Source organism: Anser anser, assembly GCF_964211835.1.
Source record: "Anser anser genome assembly, chromosome: 8".
In the NCBI taxonomy this organism is placed as follows: Eukaryota; Metazoa; Chordata; class Aves; order Anseriformes; family Anatidae; genus Anser; species Anser anser.
In genome coordinates this window covers 32,254,104-32,280,844 of record NC_139728.1, presented here as the reverse complement: position 1 = coordinate 32,280,844, position 26,741 = coordinate 32,254,104, and the positions used below count along the sequence as shown (strand labels likewise).

Genomic DNA, 26,741 nt, shown 5'->3' with positions numbered 1-26,741 from the left:
CTGGCAGAGATGAGAGACAAATATTTTCTTCTCGGCCTGTTGGTCACCTGGAGTGCTCTTTGGCTGCTGTTCCAGAGATGGGGTTTTGTTGCATGGGTGCTTGCCCAAGCAGACAGCAAAAAGCAATGATTTTGGAGTGCAGCAGTTGTGCAAGAACATCAAATGAGTCAAACAGCGTGAGACGATTTGGGGCAAGAGAGCCTTTGCCCAGTTTGCAAAAGGGTAGCTTGGGGAGGACGTTGCTCCTTGCTCTCTTCTCTGGCACAAAACCTCCCATTTTCGAAATAAGAGCCTGCTGTGTTTGTGCAAAACATGGGTACAGCAGCGCAGCCTGCTGGAGGTGCCTGCCCAGGGACAGGTCCTGGAGCACCAAATTCAATGAGGAACGTTGCCGTTAAATTCCCAGGGTGTAGGAAGAGGCCCTGTATTATTCCCCAGGTATAATTACAGAATGCATGGGAAGCAATTACTTTGCACGACCAGCTATGTTCTTCTTCCCATGTATGCATATTTTATATGAGCAGTTTACCACCTGTTTCTGAATTTTGAGTGTTATTGTCAAGCTTGCAGCTATTTTGTGTACACACACAAGCTCTCTGCTAGGCAGGTGAGGGGGGGAGAAAGGAGTAGGAAAGGGCAGGCAGAACTGTCAGAACTGAAAGCCAGTCATGCATCAACATTTTTGCTTAAATTTATCACGCCAGATGCCAGAATGGCAGCACCAGAAACCTAGTCAGAGCACAAGTGCATGATAAGAAGCAGCATGGCAAGTCTCTTTCTTGCCACCATGCTGGTATCCCTTCATTACTTGGGAGAAATAACGTTTTTAACCCTGTAAACCAGCCTTAACATTAACTCAGCTCTCAGTAAAACTACTGTTTCAATTGTGTCTTACTAGCACCAGATGGAGCTTTCTTGGCAGAAGGAACAAGAGCACGTGATGTGCAGAAGGCAGCAGAACAAGAGGCACGAGGAGGGCAGGTGGCAGGGCAGAGACGAGCACCGGCGGAGGAAGGCCATGTAGCTGAGCAGGGAGATACGCACACTGACGAGGCAGGACGGGAAGCGGCCCGGGCGGGAGATGTGCTGCCCGAGGAAGAGGCGGTGGCCATGGTGCCGGCGGGTCAGCCACCTGTGGAAGGACTGGCACCTGCCGGGGGGGGCATGGCAGAAGGAGATGCCAAGGAAAAGGAGCCAGGGAAGGGAGTGCCTGGAGCAGAAGTGGCAGCTGGGGGGCAGAAAGCTGCGACGAGGGTGATGGAGAGTGCGGGAGCACTGCAGGAGCTAGGGAGCGAGGGAGAGGAACCGGCGGGCAGGGAGGCAGACGGGGCAGTGTCTGGGAGCGGTGAGGGAGCCGGGGAGCTCTCTGGAGGAGGGGAGGCCATGGAGAAGGCCTCTGGGGTGGAGAAGGCAGGGGGGATGGCAGAGCCTCTGTTGAAGGAGGCAGTGGGTGACACCATGTCTGAGGCAGAGGAGGCTGTGGAGGAGGGACGTTTTGCAGGGAAGGGCATTGTGGAGGATGCTGTATGTGAGGGAGAGGAGGCTGTGGAGGATGCAAACTTGGTAGAAGAAGAGATTACAGGAGTGGCTGGCCTTGAAGGAGCGGAGGCTGTAGAAGAAGCTATTTCTGAAGGGGAGGAGGCTGTGGAGAAACCTGGGGCTCTCAGGGAAACATTAGGGGATAACAAAGTTTGCACAGGCAGGGAAGAACTAAAGCCAAATGAGTTTTCCCAACTGAAAGCGTCGGGGGAAGAGAAGGCAGAGATGAAGGATGCTGCCAAAGGAACAGCAACATTTGAGACTGACAGACCACCAGAAGTGGAAGAGAGCTCTGTCCCAGGAGCAGAGGAGGTGGTGGAGGAGTCTGTGGATGCAGGCAGGGGTCCAGTGTTACAAGTAGCATCTGGATTAGGGGCTCTGGTGGAGGCTGGAAGGGATCCTGCAAGTGAAGGGTCATCTCCGTTGGAGCAGACAGCAACAGCAGAAGACGAGGAGGGTTTAGTAGAAGCACTTTTGACTGGAAACCCATCTTTGGGCAGCGAAGCAAAGCCAGATGGAGCAATGGAAGAAGAACTTGATGGGCTGGTGATGGGAGTATCTGCAGAGAAAGCCGGAGCTGAGTTGGGAGGTGGAAGGGTCATGGGGGGAGTAGCAGGTCCACGGGAGCTGGAAGCTGCAGAGCTGGGATTGCTGGAGTGTGCTACAGATCGGGATAGGATAGTGCTGGGAGCGGGGAGAGCTCCTGGCGAGGAGGTGGTGGAGGAACCAGCGCTGCCCACAGAGGGGCTGTGCGGGAGCACGGCTGGGGAGGCAGCTGGCCCTGCAGCGGGGAAGGCAGGGAACGGGGAGGGACCGGAGCCGGTGGGGGGAGCGGCGGGGCTGGAGGCGGCGGTGGCTGGGGACGGCCGGATGGGTGACGAGGTGGGGGCGTGGGAGAGGGGGACAGGAGCAGGGGGACAGAGCAGGATGGGGGTGGCAGTGGCAGAGGGTCCAGCAGCCCAGGGAGGGACAGTGCAGGCAGGAGCACAAATTGAAGGGAAACAGTCTGGCCTCAGTGAAAGTGCCCAGAAGAGAAAGGCCGAGGGTGTCTTGGAAGACGCACAGGGTGACTCTGGGGCGCAGGAGCAGAGGAAGGAAAGTCCTGTGAGAGGAAGCCCAGATGCGGGAGCTGCTGCCACGAATGGGAGCTGCCGTGAGGTGAGTCCTGCCTGGGCCTGCTGCTGGCACGTTCCTCTTCACGTCCCCAGGCTCGTGGCTGTTGGGAGCAGAGGATGTCTCATATTCTCACTGCTGCTTTCTTATGCTCCCCTTAAGAATCTGCCACTGGTAGCTGGGGTACAGGATGACAAATCCTTCTGCGTGGCAGCTTCTGCGTGCTTACCTGTTCCTGAAGCCCTGTTGCATGTACCTTCACCATGGTGCTAAAGCTTGCAGTCCCATGTCCTCTCGGCCCTCCAGCCATGCCCAGTGCCCTGTGCTCCTGGCTCCCAGCAGCACTGCTCCTGCTCCCAGTGCTGCTGTCGATGTGGAGTGGCCTCAGTGTCACCACTGCTGCTGTCACTGCCTGTGAGCTCTGTGCTGCAGGGCAGCAGCAGCAGCTGGCTTCTCCGGTTGCTCTGGCATCTAACTGCAGGAAGTGTCTTACAGTGGTATCTCCGTACCTCAGTTTAGCCTATTTTCTGTAAAGCTAACGTTTTTCTTGTCATTTCCTAGGATGTTGCAAACCTGGATGCAGCTGTCACGCCCTCCATAGGGCCCCAGGACAAGGAAGAAACTGTCCTCTAAGCTTTTTCTGCAGCTTCTTCAGTGCTGTTTTCTGCAACAATTACACATCTACTAGATTTGTGCCCTTCAGGATACTCCTTTATTTTACTTTGCGAGTACAACTGACTCTCACATTCTCCTACAGCAGTTTCTCAGTGTGCAGCGGACAGCTCAAATTAGCAAGTGCATGCCAGCCCGGGGAACAGCACTCCTTCGTAGTTATGAAGACCACAATCACAAGGATTGTTCCACAGCTGCCACGCTTGCTATTTCCAAAACCCAGAGAAATATTTCAGTGGGGAACTTCCCATCCTCCCGACACCCCTTGCTTCTGCTGGCTGATAGGAGTGACAGCTAAGGATAGGTGCTCTGTGTGTGTTACTGTAGGACTACAAATGTATGTCTATGTGCTTGACTGTATCTCCTCTCTGTGCATTTTTCTGAGAGTTATTTGGCTTTTTAAACTGTAAACTCTTCGCTGTGAGATGGGGTTGTGTCTTCATTGGCGTGCGCAGGGCACTTGAGCACATCGGTGGTTTGATCTGGTGAGGGGCACCGCGGTGTTGCAGCAGGAGTGGGAAGCGGCCCTGTCACGGGGAGCAGCAGCCGCCAGGGGTTGGCTGCTGGGGAGTGCTTGCCATGCAGAGCCAGGCCACACTTCAGTGCATTCTCAGAACTTTGAAAAGATGTTGGGAAATGTTAAATCAGAGCAGTTGTAACTCATTTACAATGTAAATGAGGAAAGCCTGAGCCTTTTGCTTTTACTGGTGTTAGGTGTAACTCCCCAGGCCCATGCAGTCTGTGGTGGAACTGCTGCTGGTCCCGTGGCAGCGTGTGGTTCAGAATAAGGGCGTTTCAACCCCAGGCTGGCTATGGGTCTCTGCTGCCCATCCCCTTTTCAGCTCCCCCACCTCTGGAGGGACCCTGAGGTCCTGCCCGCCAGGCGCAGGGGCGGTAACAATAGCGGCACATGGCTGTAGCTGGGTTTTCAGATCAGGGATGGAACTGGAACAAGCAGGATTTTGACAGGTTTGTTACTCTTAATTATTTAAGATCAATACACATTTAAACACATGCAAATTTAAATGCAATCAATTCATTTTTGTTTCCTCTGTACTAAAGACGGTTGCATTTGTATTTTTAATCTGGATACCAGGAAGTATTTTGAAAGAAGAAAGCAGACAAAGAAGACTCATAGCTTTACTGTCATCAGCAGCTTAAACAAAGCATTGCATTAAGTGATCCTTTGTGGTGCAGTGGAAATGTTTATTCTGTGCAAGATAGGCAATATTCGCTTACAAAGCGTGTGTTCGACTTTTGAGAACTCAGCAATGGTCCTTTCCTTTTAACCAGGGAGTGTCCATAAAATCAGTATTGGCTTATTCTTTGGACCAAGACATTTCCGGTGTTGCTCAACATAAACTACAGTAAATAGATAACCTGTGTTTACATACTCTACAGTTGAATACACCTGGTATACGAAGTGTTCGGAATTTAAATTAATGCTAATGACCTTCTCCAGAGGTTTTTTTCTCTGCATATTTGCACATCTGCATATTTACTTGGGTCTATTAAAAAAACAAACAAACAAAAAACCAACATGATGTATCAGTCTGTGTAGTTCATTGAATTTTTTGCAAGTGATCGAATTGTAAGAATAATACTTGGCAATCAAGTAGGGCCTTGTCTTCAGTAGTTGTCTCTGCTTTCTAACTGAATGACTTAGTAATGTTGGGTTGAGTGTTTGTGCTACTAAAACCGGATCAAACAGATTTGTATGAAAAGCCAATGGATGCGGCTTGTGGTCATGACCAGACCAAAGTGTTTTACGAATGCACATGCATACACACAGGTTGCTCAAGTGTTAGGGGTGGACAAAGGTGAAAGAGGGGAGTGCAGGGATTTGCCTTAGCAGTGATTCCCTGGAAGGTTCAGGATTACAGCCAAGGCTGTACTCAGGCAAGTCACGAACCAAACAACTGTCTTGTTTGACATTTATCTGCTTTACTGAGCACAAGATGAAAATGGGAAAGGTAAGAGATTTGTGTGTCGTAGGTAAGTACCAGAGTGATCAGCAAAGCATCTCAAAATGCTGTTAAATACTCTCACTCTGCAAAACAAGAGCACAGGGAACGGGAACTGGAGTCCCCATTGCAGCACTGACTCCGCCTTGGGGCAAGGGAGCCCTGTGTGGCTCTGCCCGAGGCAGGGGTCTCTCCAGCTTCAGCTGCGGGGCAGCGTCCCTGCCCCAGCACGTCCTTGTCTTTTCTGTGGCTGCTGAATGGCAGCAGGTGAGGCAGTGGCAGGATCCCTGCCCCACAGTGTTGTGCATGCGGCCACCCCAGCAGGGGACTCCTCCTGGAGCAGCTTCTTGCCAGCCTCCAGCCTCTGCTCCTGGCACTTCAGCCATGAGAGCACTTTTTTTTTTTTTTTCCTTATGGGTGGAATCTTCCTTTAAAGATACCTGACATTCGGAGCACTCTGGAGATGATTAAGTGGTGGTGTGAGTTTGCAGTAGCAGATATAACTAGATCCATTCCAACCTTTTAGAAAAGAAGGCAAGAGTTGGTCACTAAGAGGCACCTGAACTCCCAAGACACTCCTTGGCTGCAGAAGATCTGGGTCATCAGGGAAATCCCAAAAGAGTAAGGCAGCAGTGACTGTAAGTGACAGGAAAACTGATAATACATTATTTAAAATACTTAAATATTTATAAATGGTTCTTGTGTGTATAATTTTAACAATTAGGGAAGTGAGTCCTGTGGTTAGGAACATGCTGGCTCTCAGAGTTTCTTGTATTGCTCTAAAAAAACAACCAAGCTTCCAGTATTCTGGTTTTACAGACTGATAGAAGATTTTTCCCTAGGTGAAACAAAACAAATGGAAAAAACACTTGTAATCCTCACTAAGTGAAACTTTCCCCATTTTTATTGCTTCAGGATTATGAAACTAACAGCATGCAAGACATGAGTCAGCAGAGCCTATTACTAATTTATAGACCGTGTCTGTCACACTGCACAATGCCTTATCACGGAGCTCAGTTCAGACACTGTAGTCATAAGAACCCAACATGCTGAGTAATATCCACAGAGCAACATGCAGTAATCTTGAACCCACATTTCTACCCACCTAACATGACAGTTGTGTATTCAAATGCAATTAAGGAATAATATTATAGCAGTGTTGCTTGCAGCAAAATTTTGCTATTTTCAAAACAGATTCCAGAAAAATAACAGCATAATTTTAACTGTGTAATTGCTTCTAGAAGAAGAGTTCAAGTTGTCTTGCCCTTCCCCATTTTTTTTTTAAACTCCCAGTGAGAAATTTGTTGCAAACCCGGTCCCGGCAGGCACACTCGGCATGCATTAGATGGCACTTTGCCTCGGAACTGCTTTGAGTGAAAAATGGAGCTCTGTTCTGCTTTAGGATTATCACACTTGTGGGACAACGATTTTACCTGTCTGCAGTAAACATAGGTGGTTTGGGATTTGATTTGCGTGTTACCCTTCTGGTGAAAAGTTTATTTTGAAGTTCCCATGTTGCTTTTTTGTTACCAAATGCCCGAACTAAAGCATGTACTTTTTAAGAGAAAAAAAAAAAAAAAGGAACTCGAACCAAAACAAGGAAGCAGATGAGAAGTGAGAAATGTTATGCAGTTATGATGGCTACCCAAGTACCTCATTATTCTCAGAGAGCAGGAAAGCAACTGCAGATCAGGGCTCAGAAAAGATGTAGTGGGGCTGCTGTGCTGGCAAGCTGTGTGAGCCTGAGGTACTGAGAATGAGGGACAGGGTGCTTCTGTGACTGGGGGGAGCTCAAAAAAGAGACAATCTTGTTCAGGAGCTGGGAGCTGGAGCTTGGCCTGGCACGGTGGCAGGAGGGACAGGCTGCTTCTCGTGGTGGCGAGGAGGGCTGGGGCTCCGGGGCAGCTGCTGGTCAGGGGGTGCAGACCCAGGTAACAATGACTTACTTGCAGCAGAGCTTTGAAGCTATAACAGACACACCTTTACTTTCACCTCTTCAGATTTTTAATGCTCAGCCTGGAAGTGCAGGCATTCACTTTGTTAAAGGGTAGATGCACACCACCAAACGAAAAAGCCCCTCAAGGTCAGCAGAAAAAGATGCTAGCACATAACATGATAGGGACATTCATTGTCAGCAAATAAAGGGTTCAGTTTAGGGACCGTCAATATAGCACGCGATGCCTGGGAGTTGGGCTGATCTGGTAAGAACAGTTGCTGCCGGTTTTTGGTGACTTTCTGCAGGAAGGCGGTCCATGCTGTCAGCTGCTTTCTTCAAAGCTACCACTGCTGCTGCAGGAGTGAAATCTCATGGTACTCATGGGATCCGACACGTAACCTGCAAGATGCAGAGGGAAGTTCATGTGCGTCATGACACAGAAGCGATTCTCTCCTACCTTCCCCTGCAGTGACAATGTCAACAAAATAACGTGCGTATCATTTTGAGATAAATAGGCACCGATCACACATACCTTTTTGCTGTCTGCAAGTCACCATTCAATATCATCTACTGAGGAGAAATTTAAATGGGAAGTAAACAGACCCAACCATTCATGGAATGAATGCAATGTAGGCAAACACAAAGAAACTTTGGTGACTAACATAAAAGAAATACATAAAATCTGACATAAAATCTCAGTGTTTTAATAACATTTGGCATTAAAAAATATATATTTTTTTGTCCTTTCAACTAGAGCTTAGGAGAGCTCAAAATCAGCATTCTGACAAGTGTTTTTAAAATATTTTAACTTTTTTAATTCTTGATACTACAAAATGGACATCAACTGCTCTTGACAGTGCTGTGTTTCCAATGAGCTTTCCAATAATAAGAAACCATTTCTCCCTTTCCACTGTCATTGTCAGCTGCTCCCACTCTCCTTGTTTTACTGTACAAACATAAAAATAAATCCCAGGAATTGGACTTGATGATCCTTATGGGTCCCTTCCAACTCGGGATATTCTATGATTCTATGTAGTCATCTCAAATTTCCTGATAACAATGCATCATACATCCCTCTCAGATGCTCAGGGAACAAAGAAAGCTAGTGCACAAAAACTTTCTGGGGTGTAGGGGCTGAGAGAGAGAATTAGAAAACATTGTTCATGCTCCTCCACGCCAAATTCCTACCGCCAAACAGAAAATATACACAGCTGCATAAAATTAAGACTCTGGTAACTAAAACTGCAGTGACCATTACATCCCCAAGCTGTAATCCATAACCAACCTTGGTTTATCTTCTAATCGTGACATGCTGTGTTTTGAAAGCTGGATGACAAAGTGTATCCATAAGGAAATCTTACGCATGTTCTAAATATGCAATCTGAAGCCTGTGACTGTTTTCATGCATGCTGGATGTGCCCCGGATGCTGGGAGGTGAAGGAGGCATGTGCCTTCATTGAAGCATTGAAGTTAAAGCCATCGTGCTTCACAAAGTGGTGGTCTGTGATGGGGCACATTACAAGAGCATGATGTACTTTTAACGGCATCTTTGGTCATGGTGACGGCACTTTGCACTCTGATGGGGTTCTCTGATCATGCTGGGTGGAAGACTGTCCACATGCTTCACCATCAGTTTCTTTGACTTTACTACTTCCACACAATGGGGAAAATGGGGAACATTTGCTTTATTAAATACTTTCATGTTTCCAAACCCCTCAATCACAACCGGTGTTTTTGTGTTTGTTTGTTTTTGTTTGTTTATTATTATTTTTTTCTTTTCTTGCTGTGCCTGTGAGTTTTGTACCACCCAGGAGCAAGCTTACTGGGTTGCTTGGCTTGCCTTACTCCCATGGGTTTCTTCTTGTCTGCCCTATGTGTCTCCTCTCGGCTGGATGGTACCATTTCCAAGGGCCAGGGATGGCACTATGCTGCTCCACAGCGTTGGCTTGTGCAGCCACACAGCTGTTCAGGGAATGCACGCATTTCCTTGTGCTGCAGGAAAGCTGCTGTGCTGCAAGCCTTGTTAAGACCATCTTTGCTGTTGGGAAACTTTGGTGGTTGTTGCTGCAATGTCAGTAGCTTGTCTGCCTGTGTCTGTGCTGCGATGAGCAAGGATAAGCAAAGCTAAAGTTAAACTTTCTGTTTACGCTAATCTTAAACTTTAGAGGATATACAGTTCTCTTTGGCCATTGTGTATCTATCTCATGTGATTTTGCTCCTTTCAGTGTACTTTTTAATTCACAATTTGTGACACTTCCCACGAAGAGCAGGTCCTTTGCTTTCACTGAAGAGGTCACGGCTGTGTTTATTTGTAAAATTCCTGTTTTCAAACACATTCAGTGAAGAAAATTGTTCACTATGACAAGGGCTCTTGCAGGAATGGGAGCAGGGCGCTTTTAGGGCTTTTACTAAGAAAGAAAAAGAGTGAATGAATTCTTTATTGCTTACAGCCTGCAAGTGCAAATGAGGATAATGGAAAACATTATGCAAAAAGCAAATGAAAAGAAAAAAGATCAAAATGGCGATGAATAAGGAGAGACAACAGTGAAATTGGTTTATGTGCCATAAATAAAGAGTGCAAATATTTGCAAGCATTAGACCAAGCACTCTAATAAAAAAAAGGTATCAGGGCTTTCTGTTTTCTGGTGTGCTGCTGTGCATTGCAATGGCTTGATTACTCTACCAGGATCTTGAAGGCTGGGGTGCAGTCTGAGAGAGTGGTGACTGGGGTGCAGCATGTTATGGAGGGCCTCCAGAGCAGCTGGTTTTGGTGCTTTGTAACAGGGGATGGTGATTCTGATGGTCCTCAAGATACTTCTCCTGGTGACACCACAGGACTCAACTTTGAGCTGCATAAGCCTGATGAAATGAAGTATATGGCATGGAGTTTTCCAGTCCTGTTGTGTCTATCAGCCAGGATCTTGACGTTCCTCTGTACCTCTCTGGCTTTTTCCACTGTTACCTGAGTTACTGCAGGGTTCAGCTTGGCCAGCTCTTGGCTCAAGAAAGTTGTGATCAGGCTGTGCTGCACCATGGTCCTGGTGTACAGACCAGCAACATGGAGGTCTGGCTGGGGAATACCTCCCTTCCCACTTGCATACTTTTGTTCTCTTCTGTGGAAACTAAAATTCAAGAACAGGAATATTTGAAAATAAATCTTGAGGTTTCATGTGTGGAGTCTGAAATCACACCTTAATTCCACTGTTTAAATGAAGCCATGGACAGTCTCTTTTTTGACCAGCCCTTAATTCCCTTTTGTCCTTTTCTAGTGCAGACTTGAGAGACCCTCTCCAGTCCTTCCTGGATGGTCTTACTCTAGGAGTTCACTGAACAGTCCCTGTTTTGTTCCTGGCTTCTTCCTCCTCAAATTTTTCAGCTTCTGGGTGAATGATAAAAACTGTGCCCGGAGGAACTGCTTTGTGCAGATGTGGAATATGGATACAACAAGAAAAGTAGTAACGTTTTTGTTCTTTTTTCAGTTTCAAAGGTCATTAGCTCACTGCTTGTTATGGCATCAGCACTGCTCTTAGCACCGTACTCAGTAAATATTTATATGACCATTTTTTTTCTTTTTCTCATTCAATGTGCTCAGTTCAGAGGAGGGGAGGTAGTGCAACAGACACACTGAAGCCAGTGAAAAACAACAAAGATAACAAATAGGATGTATATATGCTTCAGGCAGAATGAAACACTAAATTCTTTTGTTGCTAAAATGTGTTGGAAAGTAGCAGAAAAGTGGCAACAGATGACAGGAAAGGGGTGAGGGTGTCTCAGGAGAGGGGACAGCTTAGCTGGCAGCAGCAAACTCTGAATGAGGACAGCAGCATCATAAAACCAATGGATCCTCTCAACACAGTTGTGATTCAAACATAGAGAAAAGCATATGTTTGCTCATACATACTCAGTAGGTATGCCTGGGAGAAACAAAGACTTTACATCAAACATAGCACATAACACCCCCTGATCCTAGCAAACACCTTCCTGGTGGGAACTCCTGGCTGTCAGAGACCACAGTGTACGAGCGTCCTCAGAAGTCTGTGTTGTCTTCAAAGTCCAGCTCTGCTTCTTGGCACTGAAGATATTGCTGTCATTCTCCACCATGTCAGCTTCATGGCTCCCACCACTTCTGTTTGTCTCCTTTGTCAGTCACATGCCAAAATCTGATACAAGCATTTGTAAAAAAAATTCTCTACCCAGTTTTCAAAACCAATAGCTGGCATGGGCAGTGCCAAAGCCTAGGTCTTTCCCTGGCCTGTGGCTCTTTTGTAAAAGTGTATCATAGCTTTGCTTTGCATCTGGCATTGCTGGGTATATGGGCAGTGCTCTGGCATGTTTATCCCTTGAGCAATCGTTTCAGAAAATACCTTCATACACTGCTCTGTATCCAGGGTTTCCTGGATTTTCATGCCTGTTCACGGTCTGAGGAGAGCCAGAGTATCTGCATGGCTCTGGGTGAACGTAGGAAGCATGGACTGTGGTGCTCTCATGAGGTACAGATAATTGCGGTGTGCTGTGCTGATGTTTGCTCAGCAAACACAACAATCACAGGAGATGGGTCCTGGCTGCGTGTCAGCATTTAAACAAGGAAGTGCCATCCCATTGACACGGCCCTGGAGCATCTTAGGATGTTCAGGCGAACAGATCAGCTGGTGCTGGTGGATGGCAGCTGGGGGAGTTTCTGAAATCGTTTACTTGGTAGGTGTGCCCACTTCCATATTGCTGCACAGAAAATTACTGAGCACCTGGGCATAAAACGTACTATCCTGACAGCTAGCACATCATAGCAAAAGTTGTTTCATACCAATCGTAGGTCTTTCTAGAATGCAGCAGCTGAGCCTGGTGTGAATGAAAATCTGCATGAAGGTGAGATTAAGAATCTGACCTTCAGATCCTCACCAAGAAAGATTTATCTAAGATATCTGAATGCAATCTGGTGGATAGCATCCTAATGCCAACTACATTTCATAAGCTCTTTGTTTTAAGGATGTTTTTATAAATTATGCTGTTGGGCTAAAAGTTGGTCCAAGATGAAACTACTCTTTGATTGGGAAACTGTAAAGAAGCAGGTAATGAGCTCATGAGCCATTCAGAAAGGGTGGACGAGAAACTGAACCCCATGTTGCTGCCTGCAAGATGAGACCTGAACAAGATCTATTTAACAAGAAAGGTTTACAGGGGCTAGGAAATGCTAGGTTGCTCTTTGTGTGGCAATGCATAAAAACATGCTCAAATGTAGTAGGATGGAAAATCAAGAAGAAAAGGCAAGAAGGAAAGGCAAGAGGAAGAAACAGTCAGAACATTTGTTCTGGAGAGGAGCAGAATGACAGGATGTCCTCTGAGAGGAGTGAAGTTATGATGCCACAATCTTCTCTTCACTCACAGATCCATGCACACAGATAAAACAGACCATCCCATTCCCAAAAAGCTTAGGGCACAAATAGATTGAAAGTGGCAATGAGCTGCATGGAGTATGGGGTAAGACCTCACAAGCTCTCACTGACTGTAACTAGCAGTCTGCATTGAACATTAATTTTTTCATCAGGCTTTTTGATACTGCAGGAGACCGTAGCTCTGCACTGGTTAAACACTGCAAGATGCTAAGAAGTTTATTGTGCAAAAACTCACCATTTTTGTCAATCGGTGGGTACTGGAAGTTTCTTCTCATGTCATCCAAAGAAAGACCCTGAGAAAGGTGTTGCCCAGTGCTGCAAATTAGACAGGAGGTATCAGTTTACATAAGATATATATATATAGTATATATACATACCCATATAGATATATATATATCCATATATATATCCATAGTAGATGGAGGCTTCGTTAGCTGGGTTGTTTCTGCTGTGGAATGGAGTTGCATGCTGTGCAGTACTGCATAGGACACGAAGCTGTCGGCAGATAAAACAGGGGACAGCCCAAGAAAAACAGTCCAGCTGGGGAAAAAAAAATAGGGCCCATTCTCTCTGAAAATGCCTATGCTTACAAAAAAGAAATCCTAAGAAACCATTGTCATTAGAAAGTGAATTCATTAATCATCTCAGGGTGTTGTATAATTGAAAAACTACTAAAGCTGTGGAAGCCATTCCCTTTGCATTGAATGCTGTGCCTCTAGATGAGCCTTCCTGGGTGCTATTTATAGATTTGAATGTTGTTAGTTTGTATGGCAGAGCATTTGATAAAAGCATACAACTTTAAATAACTGGTGGGGTTACAGAAGAGCTCATTTAGTTGTGCTAACAAGCCTCAGTGCTGTATTGAGAACACTGAATTACAGGACAAGAGGGACACTTTCAAGTGTCCCTTTTCTCTCTCTTGTATCTACGCTGTAACCTAAATACACCAATTTCTTATTCCTTTTGTACGCATCTATTACACCTAACAGCAAAATCTGGTCCTTTATAGACAATAAAAGGCTAGTTCACATTCTTTCCAGCTTGACCTCAGTCCCCACCTCCATGTCCTGCCAAGGCAGTGTACATCAAAGCAAAGAAATTCAGCTGGTACCTTATGTTGCCAGATAAACATTTTAGGTGTGATTTATATTTTTATATGGAAGTTTTCAGCATCTGTCTGCAGGTGTTTGCCATCTGCCTCTCTGTCAGAGCCCCCAAAACTGAAATGATTGATTTACCATGCTCCTCTACTCCAGCTCCTCATTTTAGCTGACTGTATGTCTGACTTTCCACATCCCTGTTACCAGGAATGAATCACAAGGGCAGGGCTTGCTCTGCTATTAATATTTCTGACTGCTAAGTGGTGCTAAAGGGTAAAGTTTAGACTAAGCGCACAGCTCTTCTGGCAGAGATAAAGAGACCATTTCATTTTCATAGTACTCTCAGTCCCCATGGGACAGAGACAGGAGACTGCTAAATTTGCCCTCAAAGCCAGGTCTCCTGAGTGGTAGGGTAGACTGCCTCAGATATTAACTTTAATGTTGTGGTTGTATAGAGAACCCATATGTTGCTTTGCCTTGAAAATGTTGGGAGTTCTTATCCTTCTATGGGCATAAACTGAATGAAATGCAAATTTTAAGATGTGCCCCAGTAGGAACAGCTACAGCAGTGCTCTGTGAGGCAGAGATCCCTTCCTCTTCCTAAAGGAAAAGGGACTTTGCATTTGTATTTCTTGCCATGGTACCTTCTGGGACAGCCTGGTTTCTGCCTGTCTCCTTTTTAGCCTGGAAGCTTTCACCTGCAGAATGACAGCACCTGGTGGTGCTTGCTCCTCTCAGTGCAACACCATTAGCCAGCGTTAATTAAATCATTCATTTGATCATATCATGATTTGTGGTCAAGATGAAAAAAACTGAAAACTAAAATCCAGAATTGAGAAACACAGTATTAAAAAATGACACCTGTTCAATTACTTCGCTTTTCTATCGCAGCCATTCTCTGAGATCACCAGACTCTCCTCATGTTTTATCTTCACCTCAGGCACTTACGGTCAGACAGCTGGGTGTTCTTCCTGCCCGTACAAATGCCTCTCAGTAAATAAATTCCACTAATATGAAGAATCTAATAGGGCTGATGGCATGTCAGAGAATGGTTTTCAGACTCTTGGTCAGACACAAGCTATACACTCCATAAAAGGGCCATGTAAGTATAAATGTAATAGTAAGCAATTTTCCTCACACACACTCATGGCATTTCAGTGGGTTCTTTCTTCCCAAATTTGCTTATTTCTAGGATTTTCAACTGGATTTTGTCAAATATGCCTTATTCCTCCTCATCAGAAGGACGTCTGCCTAATATTTTGGCAGAAATAACAAGCCATGCTTGTGCTAGGAGTGAGCAGGTACACCTAGCACATCTCTTCAGGGCTTAGGTTTCTGCTGAGAGAGCTGAGCTAAGAGGATAACTAGCAGGTCCTGCCATCCTATTTTGATGCAGCAGACTAGCACTGCCTTCTCTATTTGTCAAACAATATTAGAAGTTTTACTGCCTCCGGTATAACAAACTCCTTCTTCAAACACAAAAGCTCCTGTAGGACTCAGCTCCCCTAAATGGAAATTACTTCACAGAAGTAACTGTATGAGCAGTTCTCCAAAGCATGGCCAGTGCTCACAGTATGAAGAAGGTTTGTAAGGCTCTGCAATAGCACCAGGTGTTGCTTCCAACCACAACATTTGGTTATACAGTGCTGCCCATGGTCTAGCCTGTTGTTTACCATCTGGCTACTGATGCCACACACTGGAATATATATATATATATATTTTTTTTTCCCAAAGAAAATTGTGTCTTTTAGCTTTTCTTTGGTGAAAATTTCCACATTTAAAATACACTGTGGTATAATCACTGGCCTTCCCATACCATGAGGGGACATCCTTCTAATGACCACCTGTCTCTGTCCCCTTGGATAGGCAGTCATCAATCTTTGGTTGCATGTGATAAAGTAGTGGTACTGTGTGTAGAGTCCATACAGGGAAGCTTGCAATTTTCTACTAATTTGATGTTATCCATTGTGAAAAATGCAAATGCTTAGCAGTTGTCGTGACAGCAGGACAGCTTCCTCAGCGTTCAGATAACCCAGACCACCACGTTGGAGCAGCTACAGGAGAAGACAAGACTGCAAAAGTGCTTTCCCAGGCTGGCCCTGGCAGCGGATCAGCTGTGTACTGCATACCCCAGGGTGTGTTTCTACTGCCTGCTTCCCATGCAGCCAGACCTGGTAGCGAGGGACAATCCCTGCCACAGAGAACTCCCATCTGAGCCAAGTGAGCCATACAGCCCTGGGAAGGATTCTCTCTGTTTCAGAGTAAGATCCCTCCTGAGCATGCAATGGGTGGAACATACCTCTGTGACCAAACAGCATAAGCTCTTGCATTTAAAGCATACTCCAACTCAAAACGACTACGTAATGCTGCAACATGACTACGGCCAGGACCTCCACGTGCAACGAGACAGTCCGAAGACGAGGAAGGAGACAGAGAACCACTGCTGTTGCTAGAGGCTGGAGACATTAACTGGAATTAAAAAAAAAAAAAAAAAGGACAAAAGGCACTGTTATTACATTACATTCATACGTATCTTTCCTCAGCTCTTTCTTTCTCACAAGTTGTGTCCCATATTTCCTTAACGTTTGGCTGAAAAAAAAAAATGCCTTCTGGCTTTGAACAGCTGAGGAGGACAACTGGATGCTGCCTGCCAACAAAGTGGTCGGTTCATCATTGCCTGCAGTTTTTCAAGCTGGGATTGGATGACTTTCAAGATGATAAACTTTAGCCCAGAGGCAAGTTACTTGGCTTGTGAGCATTCACTGTGCAGCTGGGAGGCATTGCTGCTTCCCTAGTGAGAGCCATCGTGTGAGACTTTCCCACCTGTGCCAGAAAGGTGGCAGTGCTGCCTGATCAGAGTGGTCCTGTCTGAGTGTCTCAGGACAGGAGTTCGGACTGATGGGACAATGTTAATACGGGGCTAGCACATTAATATGTGTGTATATACAAATGCATGTATGCAGCAACAGGGCCATAGACTTGCTGGCACAAAAAGTTCCTGTCATGCCTGGTTTCAGAGATATTTAAAAGGAGAAGAAATGATTTGCTGAGCAAGAAGAAGAGCAGGAATTAGAGGGAAGTGGAGAGTTTTCCCCAGAAACAAGGCTTTGCCCTGGACACAGTGGAACTTAAGTCTAACTCCAAAGCTAAATACAGTTTTGTGTGTGTGTGTGTGTGTGTTTGCGTGTGTGTGTGAACTCTTGATCCAGATTTCTTCCTGCATGCACTGCTGCCTGTGTATCATAGAAGTCAGGTGTCCCACGAGATGGCACTGTTTTTGTGATATAGTGCTTCACAATGTTTTGCACTTAAAAGCTTCCACCTACGTGTAGAGCAACCAGCTGTAGTCAGAACATGAAGAAATGCAGTAGATTATAGGTGTCTTTTCTGATCCTTAAGCTCAAGAGCAGTGATACATTTTAAAAGGAAGGATTTTTATTTTTTTTAAACTCTTAAATACGTACACATGCGCACAGAAAATATAATTTTAGGAACTGCAACCCTGATTGAAGTTTAGTTGCTGTTTGACCACTTATTTTACACCAGGCTGAATGCTGATACACCCATTTATGTCATAGCCACAGGGCAGAGCAGGAATTTGCCATTCATCCTTCTTATGTTTTGTGTTTTTACCTTTCTTCCATGGGTCTAGTTTGTCTTTTCTTCTTCTTAAACCAAGCAGACTTGGGTTTGATGAATGGGAGGAAAAAACCTGCCAAGGACTAATGTGAACCACACCTCCACCCCACTGGTCGCGCTCTGTCATCAGTGTTCCTCTCTCTGAGTAGTTGCTGACACTCACAGCAATATCTGGTGCCCACTGCCTCCTTCTGACACCCATGAAAATCATTACTGATAATGTGTCTTAAAAATGCAATGTGTTGTTTTGCAACAGGATGAAGCAGCTCAAGCACTTTCAGTGCACTTTCAGACTCAAAAGCCACCATTCTCCTCAGCACCTGCTGCTTCCCTTATTTGTATTCCTTATGACACTGCATACACACACATATACCACAGCAGAAATAAGATCCTTACCTCAATATTACACAGACATTCTTCTAATTTTGCAACCACTTCTGAAAATTCTGGTCTTCCCTGTGCATACAATAGAAAAAGCAGAGCTGTGTTAAAAATAGAAGGGACATCTTCTATGATTAAAAAGACTAACAGATATATGATGAATCATAAATCCCCTCCATTTCCTTTTCTTTGATTTTCATTGCATTGCTGTCAGTCTGCTTGGGAATCTGATGGGAACTGCAGGTTTAGTAAGAAGCTATGAAACTAAGAGTCGTGTGCTTAACGTTAACTGCATTATTCTATTTTTTTGTAACAATTAGACTTGAACTAATAATGATTAGGTCATAAGATTTCAGTAATATAATGAAATATTGGTGTTCTTTCTGTCACATGATGCCAACTGTTGCAATGAGATATTCCAGATGATAAAAAAACAAACAAACAAACAAACAAAACCAACAAGGAGGAACTACTTTGGAAAGATACTGTGATCTCATAGAAATCTCAGGCTTCAGTAAGTTGCTTCAATAAGTTATTCACTGCTGTAAGTTATTCACTTCAGTAAGTTATTCACTGCTGTGAATAACTTGTGCCTAGCAAAATGTTCCCATGCGAATAACTTCCCTACAAACATGGTATCCTTCACAGGGTCAAGGAGTTCTCAGAGTTGCCTCTTCTTTGGCTGGTGCAAGGCTGATTAGAAGAAAGGAGATCTTGTGTGATGACTGGACAGGAACTTGATTGTGAGGTGATTTCAGTGGCTCCCTTTATATAGGATTTTGTTATAAAAGTGGTATGTGACCACATACCTAAGTCCCCTCTCTTGCAATATTAGAGTATCACTGAGCTCTAGTCTACAAAGTGTTTAAGAAATACTTCATTTATTGCATGTGACAAGCTCTACCACCTTCAACAGAACTTGATCAAAAGCCCATCAGAGACTATGGAAGAACTGACCAGTGCCTTTAAAATAAGAGTTTTACTTACTAAACCTAAAGCACTGTTTATTTGAACTGAGCCACAGATTCTATGGCAAATACTTTGATTCTCATTAAATCTTACAAGTTAAAATATCTAATGGAAAATGCTTGTTAAGAGCCAGTCTAATTTTCTTTTCTAGTCATCCATTTGCCTTTGTAAACAACTATTTTCAGGAGTGTGCAGAAAGCAGATGTTCAAGTACTTGATAAATGGAAACAGTGACATGATACATAGGAACTAACTTTCAGTTGGGATGAACCTTGAATGAAATTAAATACAATTAAAAGGATAAGTCTTCAAATCTGGAGGCATTTCACAGATGTTCAGCAAAATTCATCTAGATAGACATCATTTTATTGCCTAAGTTTTTGTTTTGTTTTGTTTTTTAAACTAAGCTAACCTAGGAGAATTCTGTGAACACCCATTGAGCCCCAAAGTTCAACCATTTTCCCCTAACAAATGACCCCTCTTTTAAATAAATACAGAGACAAATAATATGTTTATGCACCTACAGTGAAATTCTGCAAAATGGATATTTATATGGTGATGTTTTTTACCATTTAGGTATTTCACTCATTCTACTTGTTATGGTGGTTCACTAATAGCATACGGTTCCTCTTCTTGTGTGTTATGCTCAGAAGCTATCAATGTGTCAACGATTATTATACATGCTAGATACATACATGGTATAACTGAGACACTTTAAAAGAATTGCTTTCTAAGCTGTGCAGTGAATTTATAGCAGTATTCTAGATTTGTATTCACTGTTTTAGGATAGTCTTTTGACTGTACAGCAAACCTTTCAAATGCTGACTAGAAGGTGATAACACTGTAATGTTCTTTGTCCTATGGCTGTCCTGAAACTTTTCTGAGGCCTTCAGAAGTAATCCAAAATCTTTGTTACTGAGAGTAAAGTAATTTTATGTAGCAAAACACCTTTTAAAAAAGCTCATTTGGGTAAGTTTTTGCCCACATTTTGTGCAAAATTCAAGTTATCCTCTGGCTGATTGAGCTATCAATTGCCTTATAATTCTGCCATGCAGCTCTATAACATTACTAAGATTAAATGATGTTCAAGTGATACTGATGAGCAGCAAAGTGCATTAAAATTCTGAAAGGATGTTTTCTTTTTATTTGGGGCTAAATGAGCTGTGGAAATGCTAACAAGATACAGTGACTCTATTCATTACATACTGCTTGCTTAAGTCAACAATTTACTATGACATCTTATTAATAACTCTAAACAGAATGTGAGTTACTTGCTGATGGTTATTAGCAGATGCTTTATAGTTACATGTAAAAAACAAACAAACTGCCCCCCTCACCCTCCACTCCATCCTAACATTAGCTCATAAAAGGGGAAGACAAGACCATATCCAAGTATCCAGGAAACTAACAAAAATGAAGTAAAATAGCTATGAAATAAGCTAACTATGCCATGCACAGAAAACACATTTTATCTGCAATTCTCAAAATGAAATATTAGGTAAGTATCCAGTCAGGAATACAGTAAGGGGGCAAAACTCTCTGAAGGCAATTGGTAGCCCAAAGTTACACAAACCTCCCTCTTCCACTGTCTTGGTACAGCTCTCAAGTACCAGAATAAGGATAGGTTTAGGAACACAAAAACCTGTCTTTCTAAGCTAAGCTAACTAAAAATGGTACTTAAGGGCAAAAATACAGGACTCTGCTTCCAGTGTGAAGTTCAAAGTCAGAGTATCTGGTTCAATAATATGAAGCAGCATATGCAACAAGGCTTCTGTAACACCAGAAAATTATAGAAGTTCTAAAATCCCTTCCCATTCATCCATATTGAAACTCTCATTTTGTTAAATGAAGTCCTTGAATGCCAGCATAGTACCAGCAAACCAAACATATGAAAAAAATATTTCCAAACCCAAAGCCCATTCGTCCAATGTGTCTCCTAATGTAGCTATCCTACTTCATGGAACATTTTCTAAACAAACTGAATTTCTAGTCTCTGGAGCATTTTTCTTGGCTTTTCAGACAGTTGAGGGCAATATGCAAAAATGTGTGTGTGATTGCTGCAGCTATGTATGCAAAGATGGTATTATAGACACAGGGTCACTTGCCTGGCTGATACACAGAAGCACAGAAAGGACCTACAGGATGTACCCATCTCTGTAATCCTCTGTGAGAAAAACTTCATGGAGATGACACTCATCTGACTGCTTGACATTCTCTATCACCAAACAACACTGTCAAAGCCCAGATGTTATAAACAAAATCCATTATTCTGGTGATCTACACATGCCAGAACAATAACACTGTCAGTAAGACAACACTGATTGGTCTGAGCCAGCACAGGTGCCCACACACTCTCTTAGTTGCAGCTGAATTGTCATGTGCAAATACACAGGTCTGTGTATAATCCATCCAGTCAGAAAATACAGGCGGGATGTGGCATCAGAAGCGTTCTAGTTATCAATCTGCTTTGGAAGATTTCATGCTCAAAATAAGGACAGAGATCTAAAGACTGTTTAGTAAAGGGTCACTGCTGTCTGTCTGCCATCTATTTGGATGGTCTCAAGCACCATTAAATCCTGCTGTGGCACTAAAGGCTACTAGTTTGAACTAGTTAGTTCATGTTATCTTTAGTGCAGAAATAACAATAGTTTGCAAAACCCAACATAAAACAGTATTTCTTTAACCACTGTTGTATATTCTCAGAAGGGAATACTCATGCATTTTATTTTCTTTAATGCCGTTGCTATTGAGTTAATTGGGTAACCAGCCAAACTCCCCCACTTATTAAAAAACTATCTTAATTGTAATATATGAGAGAAGTGCCATAGTAACAACTTTACCACAATAACTACGTTATATCAGACTCTTATCCTGCAGAAACTGCTGGGCTACTAGAGAGAGTAATTACAGCAAATGCAACACATATTTTTTGAAATTCAGAGTACAGTTGCTTTCTGTTATAAAGAAGAGTTTAATAATTGTAACTTATTTCAGAGGTTTGTGTCTATCAGCATTAATCAGAATCCCATCTGAAAATTGCCAGTGTTATCAATAGGGGAAAAAAGTGTTCGTCATGTTTACTATTTTAAGCCTCTGAAAATTGAATTCCATATCATATAGGGAGCAAATTGAAATAATAGTAAGACCCATAAGGGGTTTAGAAAGCTGGAATAGGAGAGACCGATTTTAGGATTAGCAGTGGTATAGTTTATGAGAATGAAACAGTCTGGCAGAACAGTGCATGAGAAATGCGTCTCAGAACACTAAAAATGATAATAATAAGCAATGTAGTAATTTTGAAACATAATGGAACAGATGGCTTTCAATTTTTAAAATGAATATGGCACGTCATGGTGTAGCAAAATAAATAAATAAATCTAATATTTGGATGCACAAAAATCCAAGATGCTTCTGATAACAAGCTTCTGATATCAAGCACTTTGAAGTGGAAGACTGGAGGAGGGCTGTGTCCCTGCAGTTCAACCCAGGTAAGACAGATTATGGCAGTGAGTTGGGAAATGCAGCTGGACAGGCTTATGGAACTTTCTCTGTGCTTTGACAGAGAGATTGCAATACACAGCATGAAGAGTGCAAACCACTGGTATGAATTCCTGCTGCTCAGCCAAGGGCTGTGGTGAACAGCATTTTCTTATCATCTGCACTTGGCAAAGAAGAGTGTTTGTGAACTTCATCACAACTCTCCCTCTCCCCCTTCTCCCCTTTCCCTTTGCCATGCTTCAGTGTCCTCTCCATGGGAATACTGCTACGATTGCTTGGAGCAATCATAAAAAAACAGTGTTTTTTAACTAAAAAAAAAAAAACACTTTTTTTTTTCTTTTTCATTTGATCATTGTTTGCCAACTGTTCTGTTACTAAATATTATGTTTTTAGCTATATATACAGCTTTGATTAAAGGTATAATCGGAAACAGAAATCAAAAGCCAGAATATTTCTACAGCTTGCAAATCATGTTCCTGTTTCTCTTTTATAGCAACTCCTGTAAGAACAAAAGCCTTCAGCATCCCTTGTGGGAGTTTTGCCTCAAAAGAAGGCTTGAGCTTGCCTGATTTTGTCAACCTAATGCTTCTAAATAAGCAGCAACACAATCATGGATGTTAAAGAGTCTTGGTAATGGGAAGAATCAGACAGCAAACATCTGGTTCCGTCAGAGCCAAGCAGTACAACACAGAATACAAGCAAGAAAAAGATAAAACAGGAAATGTTAACTGACCAGAACAGCAATTGATGCTTGTGACCTGAAACATACAGCATCAATTTAATTTAATGTAAAAATTCACATTTACAATGCTGGAACTCACATCTGTTCTCTTTAATGTACAAGGTGCAGTGCTTAAAACATCACTGTGCTTGTCTTACTAATGTTTGCTTGATGGAAAATACTATTTATTTATTTATTTACCAGCATCTGTTAAATTCTATCTTAAATTCACATAGCTTACTAAGATTCCTGGTCTTCTTCCATCATAAAGCACACATACCCATTCCATTCCTAAGGTGGCAGGGACTGGTATTTGGCCCTCTCTCCAGGACAAGTGCTCTTCCATTCGCAGCCTGGTAGACTGCTTTTAAGATTACTAGCTGGAGATCTCATAACCAGTCACCACACGCTCTCCAAACAATTAGCTAGAGATGCTACTTGGAACCCAGAGTTTTGCATATAAGAAGTTCTGAGCAGATCCAAAACATTCTTAGTTCAACTTCAAAACCCAAGGTTCTGAAAACGCATCGCTAAAATATCACCTTACTAGGACTGGTCTCTAGGCCCAGGCAATGCATCTTCATTAGCCTTACTATGCTCTGTTTGAGAGAAGAAAAACAGAATCTAGAGTTTATCTTAATAGCAACTTAAGAAAAAGAACACAAAAGAGTGAGAAATTTTGTGTGTTATGAGCTGAAAGCAACTGCCATGAAGAAAGTAGCCCTAGAAACAAGAATTCCCATAACTTCTGTCTGTGTGTCCTATCTCCAGCTGTTCCTAGAAGTGATCCTACAGTGATGTGCCAGAAAGGCCAGGGAGGGGACTTCTGGCTGTATTCGGGTCCTGCTGTCTTCTGTACAACTCTTCTGCTGGTATCTTTTCAGTGTATCAGGGAAAAAACCTCAGGGCATGGTAGAAAAACATAAGCTTACACAATTCCACAGTAACTTGGTTCCTCTTTTTGATGATTCAAATTTCACTTTTGATGTGGAGAAAAGTCAGTAATTCATAGAAAAAGTCTACAGAAGTCTGAGAGCAGAAAATACTTTTCCACTCGGTATGAGTCACAATCAAACTTTTATAATTACTCAAAATTTAATTGAACGTCTAAATAATCGTTTGCTTTCCTCCTCAATTCACCAACTATTCTGTATTTCTCAGCATTTCACCATTATCTGTCCCAGATAATCTGCAGTGGCACTTTTCACGGTTACGGGTACTTTTGGGGAAGCCCTGTGAAGTCAGACAAATGGCTGGCCTAAGCGTCCGTACCTCTTGTCCTGCTGCCTCTCCAGCTGTGTGGAGCCGGGGCACTCACCTCAGGGCAGGCGTTCCAGCCTCTCATCAGTAGGGCAGAGATGGGCTTGGGGATGGAGTACCCAATGGGCGGGCGAATGTGGTGGTATGCCATGTCTGCTGCCGCCGCTGCTGCAAGGGAACAGCCCAACAGAGACATGTGAGCATCCAGGTGTTACAGGTGTTCCTAGGGAAGACACAGACTATCTGCTACTGCCATACACCCCAGGTACAGAAGTCCATAGCCACCACACCTGTGGATAAAAACTTGTGGCTTAAAGAGGCTTTCAAATCCATACCATTTTTAAAGATAGCTAAGACCATCCATGGTCCTGAATGGAAAGACAATCTAGTTCAGGTTCATCCCTAAAAAAAAAATGAGTTAACCTTTTTGTTGTTGTTGTTTTTTTGTTGGTTTGTTTTTAATAAATTATTCTCCTAATTATTAAGACAGTATAATGTGTAATCCAGTTGCAGATAAACTGGTAACAACTCAGATATCTTAAAATAACCTGTGGTTAGTTCTATTACATTCTATTACTAAAATTAATTCAAAGTGTTTCTTTAGTAAAAGTCTAGTGCATATCATTTTATAAGCTGTAGCCCCTACAGACCAACATAAAATTGCCAAAATATTTTCCCAATTGTGATAACACATTTACTGAATCCAAACACATGGCTAGTCCCTTGCATTCTTTTTAAGCAAAATGTTTTCAAGAATCTGTTCTTCTCAAATATGAGTCAAAAAGGTTTTGGGTGGTGCCCAAAATTCTGAACTTAGTTATGCTTTTCAACTCTCCTGTGTAATAGCCTTAAACCTCTGAATATTTTCTGTTTTTGACTGGCTGTTTCATCTATCATTCTTCTGGGTCAGAGTAACTATAAGCCAATATAAAAACATTTATTCATTTTCATCAGGTAAAGAACTGATGAACAGGTATTTTATTCAGTATATAGTACACATTAACAGAATTGGATATCGTACTAGGTTCAGTAAGGCAGATGGAATTGCTTTTGATGTGATAATACATCCATTTCAATGGGTGAGATTTATTTAGCATGATATTTTATAATCATGTGTTACTTTCAACACTTAATTATGACAATGAACTTCAGAAGAATGGCTTCCTGGACCTCTAAGCCTGCACAAAGGTAACAATAAAAAAAAGAAAAAAAAAGTCATTGATGCATAATTAGAGCGACAGTGTTTTACAGATACGAGACTTTCTTCCTAAAAACTGTCCTGTTATTTCTTACCTTGAAATACATACTTTGATAAAAATATGGGATTTGTTTTTAACTGAATAGACGTTATGTAAACATATGTCGTAAATGTAGGAGTTTTATACATATTAAAAATGATACAGCACCTTCAAAGTTGCTTTTTACAGAATATGCATCCATACAATATTACAAACATTTATATTCTGCTTGGGCACAAACACTTGTATGAAGAGAAACTCACCTTTTTAAAGGTCAGAATGCTGCCATTGGCCATGCTTTCTCCAAACATCAAAAAAATCTGCCTGAAAGCCATCTGACAAATGTTGCACATCTGTTCCCCCAGCAACTGTATTCGTTGTACCCAAAACCACTTAAAACAAACAAAAAAATCTCCCAATTTCCACAAGTTTTTCAGTTGCTGGAGTAAAATACATCATTGGGGTTCTTCCAGGCCATCTCCTGTGTGGAGGGAGCTGCATAACAGCACGGTCACAAATCGACCCCATGCCATAGGAGGACAAACTGGAAAGGCTGGTGTTGATGTTACGGGAGGTCAAAAACCTCTAATATAGAATGATAAAAATAAGTAGTATATGGCATTATAGTGGGGTAGTTCTATGCCTTTCACTGAGTTTTAGCACTTAACAATAATTTTTAGTAAAATGTCAATTAATATCTTGCAGTGTAACTGATCTTTAAACATTAACTCACTGAGCACCTTACCTGGTTTTAGGTGAGCAAAAGGAATTTCACCTGTTAGCAGCTCCCAGAGACACAAAGCATAGCTGAAAACATCAGCTTTTATGGTGTATCTTGTACACTGAGTGAACACTTCAGGGGCCATCCAGCGTAGGTTCTGCATATGAGGAAACATCAAGTATACATTAAGAGAGTTTACTTCCTCATGCATGTCTCTTTTCCTCTAGTTGTATTGTTATTTTTCTTTTCTTTTGTTATTTCCTTGCCTCCATTGCTCGATAAAACAACTGGTAAGTTTGCCAGGAAAAGTTTTCACCATAGCATGCAAAATTCAGGCAGGAAATTATTTCACGATACATAACAGCATTAGTATGATAAATGCTTCAACCCTATAGAGATAGTGATCAAGCTTTAAGGAAGAGATTATTGCTAGAATAAAAACAAAACACTCAACCTTACATAGTCTGAAGACCACAGTATAAGGTCTGACCTTGCCATCTAATACCAGTTAAATACTACTCTAGCTGTCTAGCTGTGATTCAAAGGGAAAAACTGATGGCCACCGTGTTGGGCTAGTGCCCTCTCTGGGATATTACTGCT

The 26,741-nt window shown here is 42.8% G+C and overlaps 2 protein-coding genes across 6 annotated transcripts in view; one reads left to right on the top strand and one right to left on the bottom strand.

Annotated features, from left to right (window-relative positions):
* The window catches only part of ERICH3 (glutamate rich 3), a 34,703-nt gene extending 29,840 nt beyond the window's left edge, over positions 1-4,863 (top strand). For all 3 annotated transcript variants that reach the window (XM_083845914.1, XM_083845913.1, XM_083845912.1), the window contains exons 14-15: positions 899-2,697; positions 3,214-4,863. In XM_083845914.1, coding sequence (XP_083702040.1) covers positions 899-2,697; positions 3,214-3,285 — 1,871 coding nt within the window. In that variant the 3' untranslated portion in view covers positions 3,286-4,863. The remainder of the gene's footprint in view (positions 1-898; positions 2,698-3,213) is intronic.
* A 1,307-nt stretch (positions 4,864-6,170) lies between these two features.
* LOC310903180 (serine/threonine-protein kinase TNNI3K) overlaps positions 6,171-26,741 on the bottom strand; it is a 74,486-nt gene continuing 53,915 nt past the window's right edge. For 2 of the 3 annotated variants that reach the window (XM_083845916.1, XM_083845917.1), the window contains 6 exons: positions 26,166-26,298; positions 24,241-24,350; positions 17,750-17,809; positions 16,014-16,183; positions 12,850-12,929; positions 6,171-7,623 (listed from right to left, as the gene is read on the bottom strand). In XM_083845916.1, coding sequence (XP_083702042.1) covers positions 7,547-7,623; positions 12,850-12,929; positions 16,014-16,183; positions 17,750-17,809; positions 24,241-24,350; positions 26,166-26,298 — 630 coding nt within the window. In that variant the 3' untranslated portion in view covers positions 6,171-7,546. Of the gene's footprint in view, positions 9,633-12,849; positions 12,930-16,013; positions 16,184-17,749; positions 17,810-24,240; positions 24,351-26,165; positions 26,299-26,741 lie in introns of all 3 variants that reach the window. The other variant, XM_083845915.1, reaches the window with a different exon arrangement.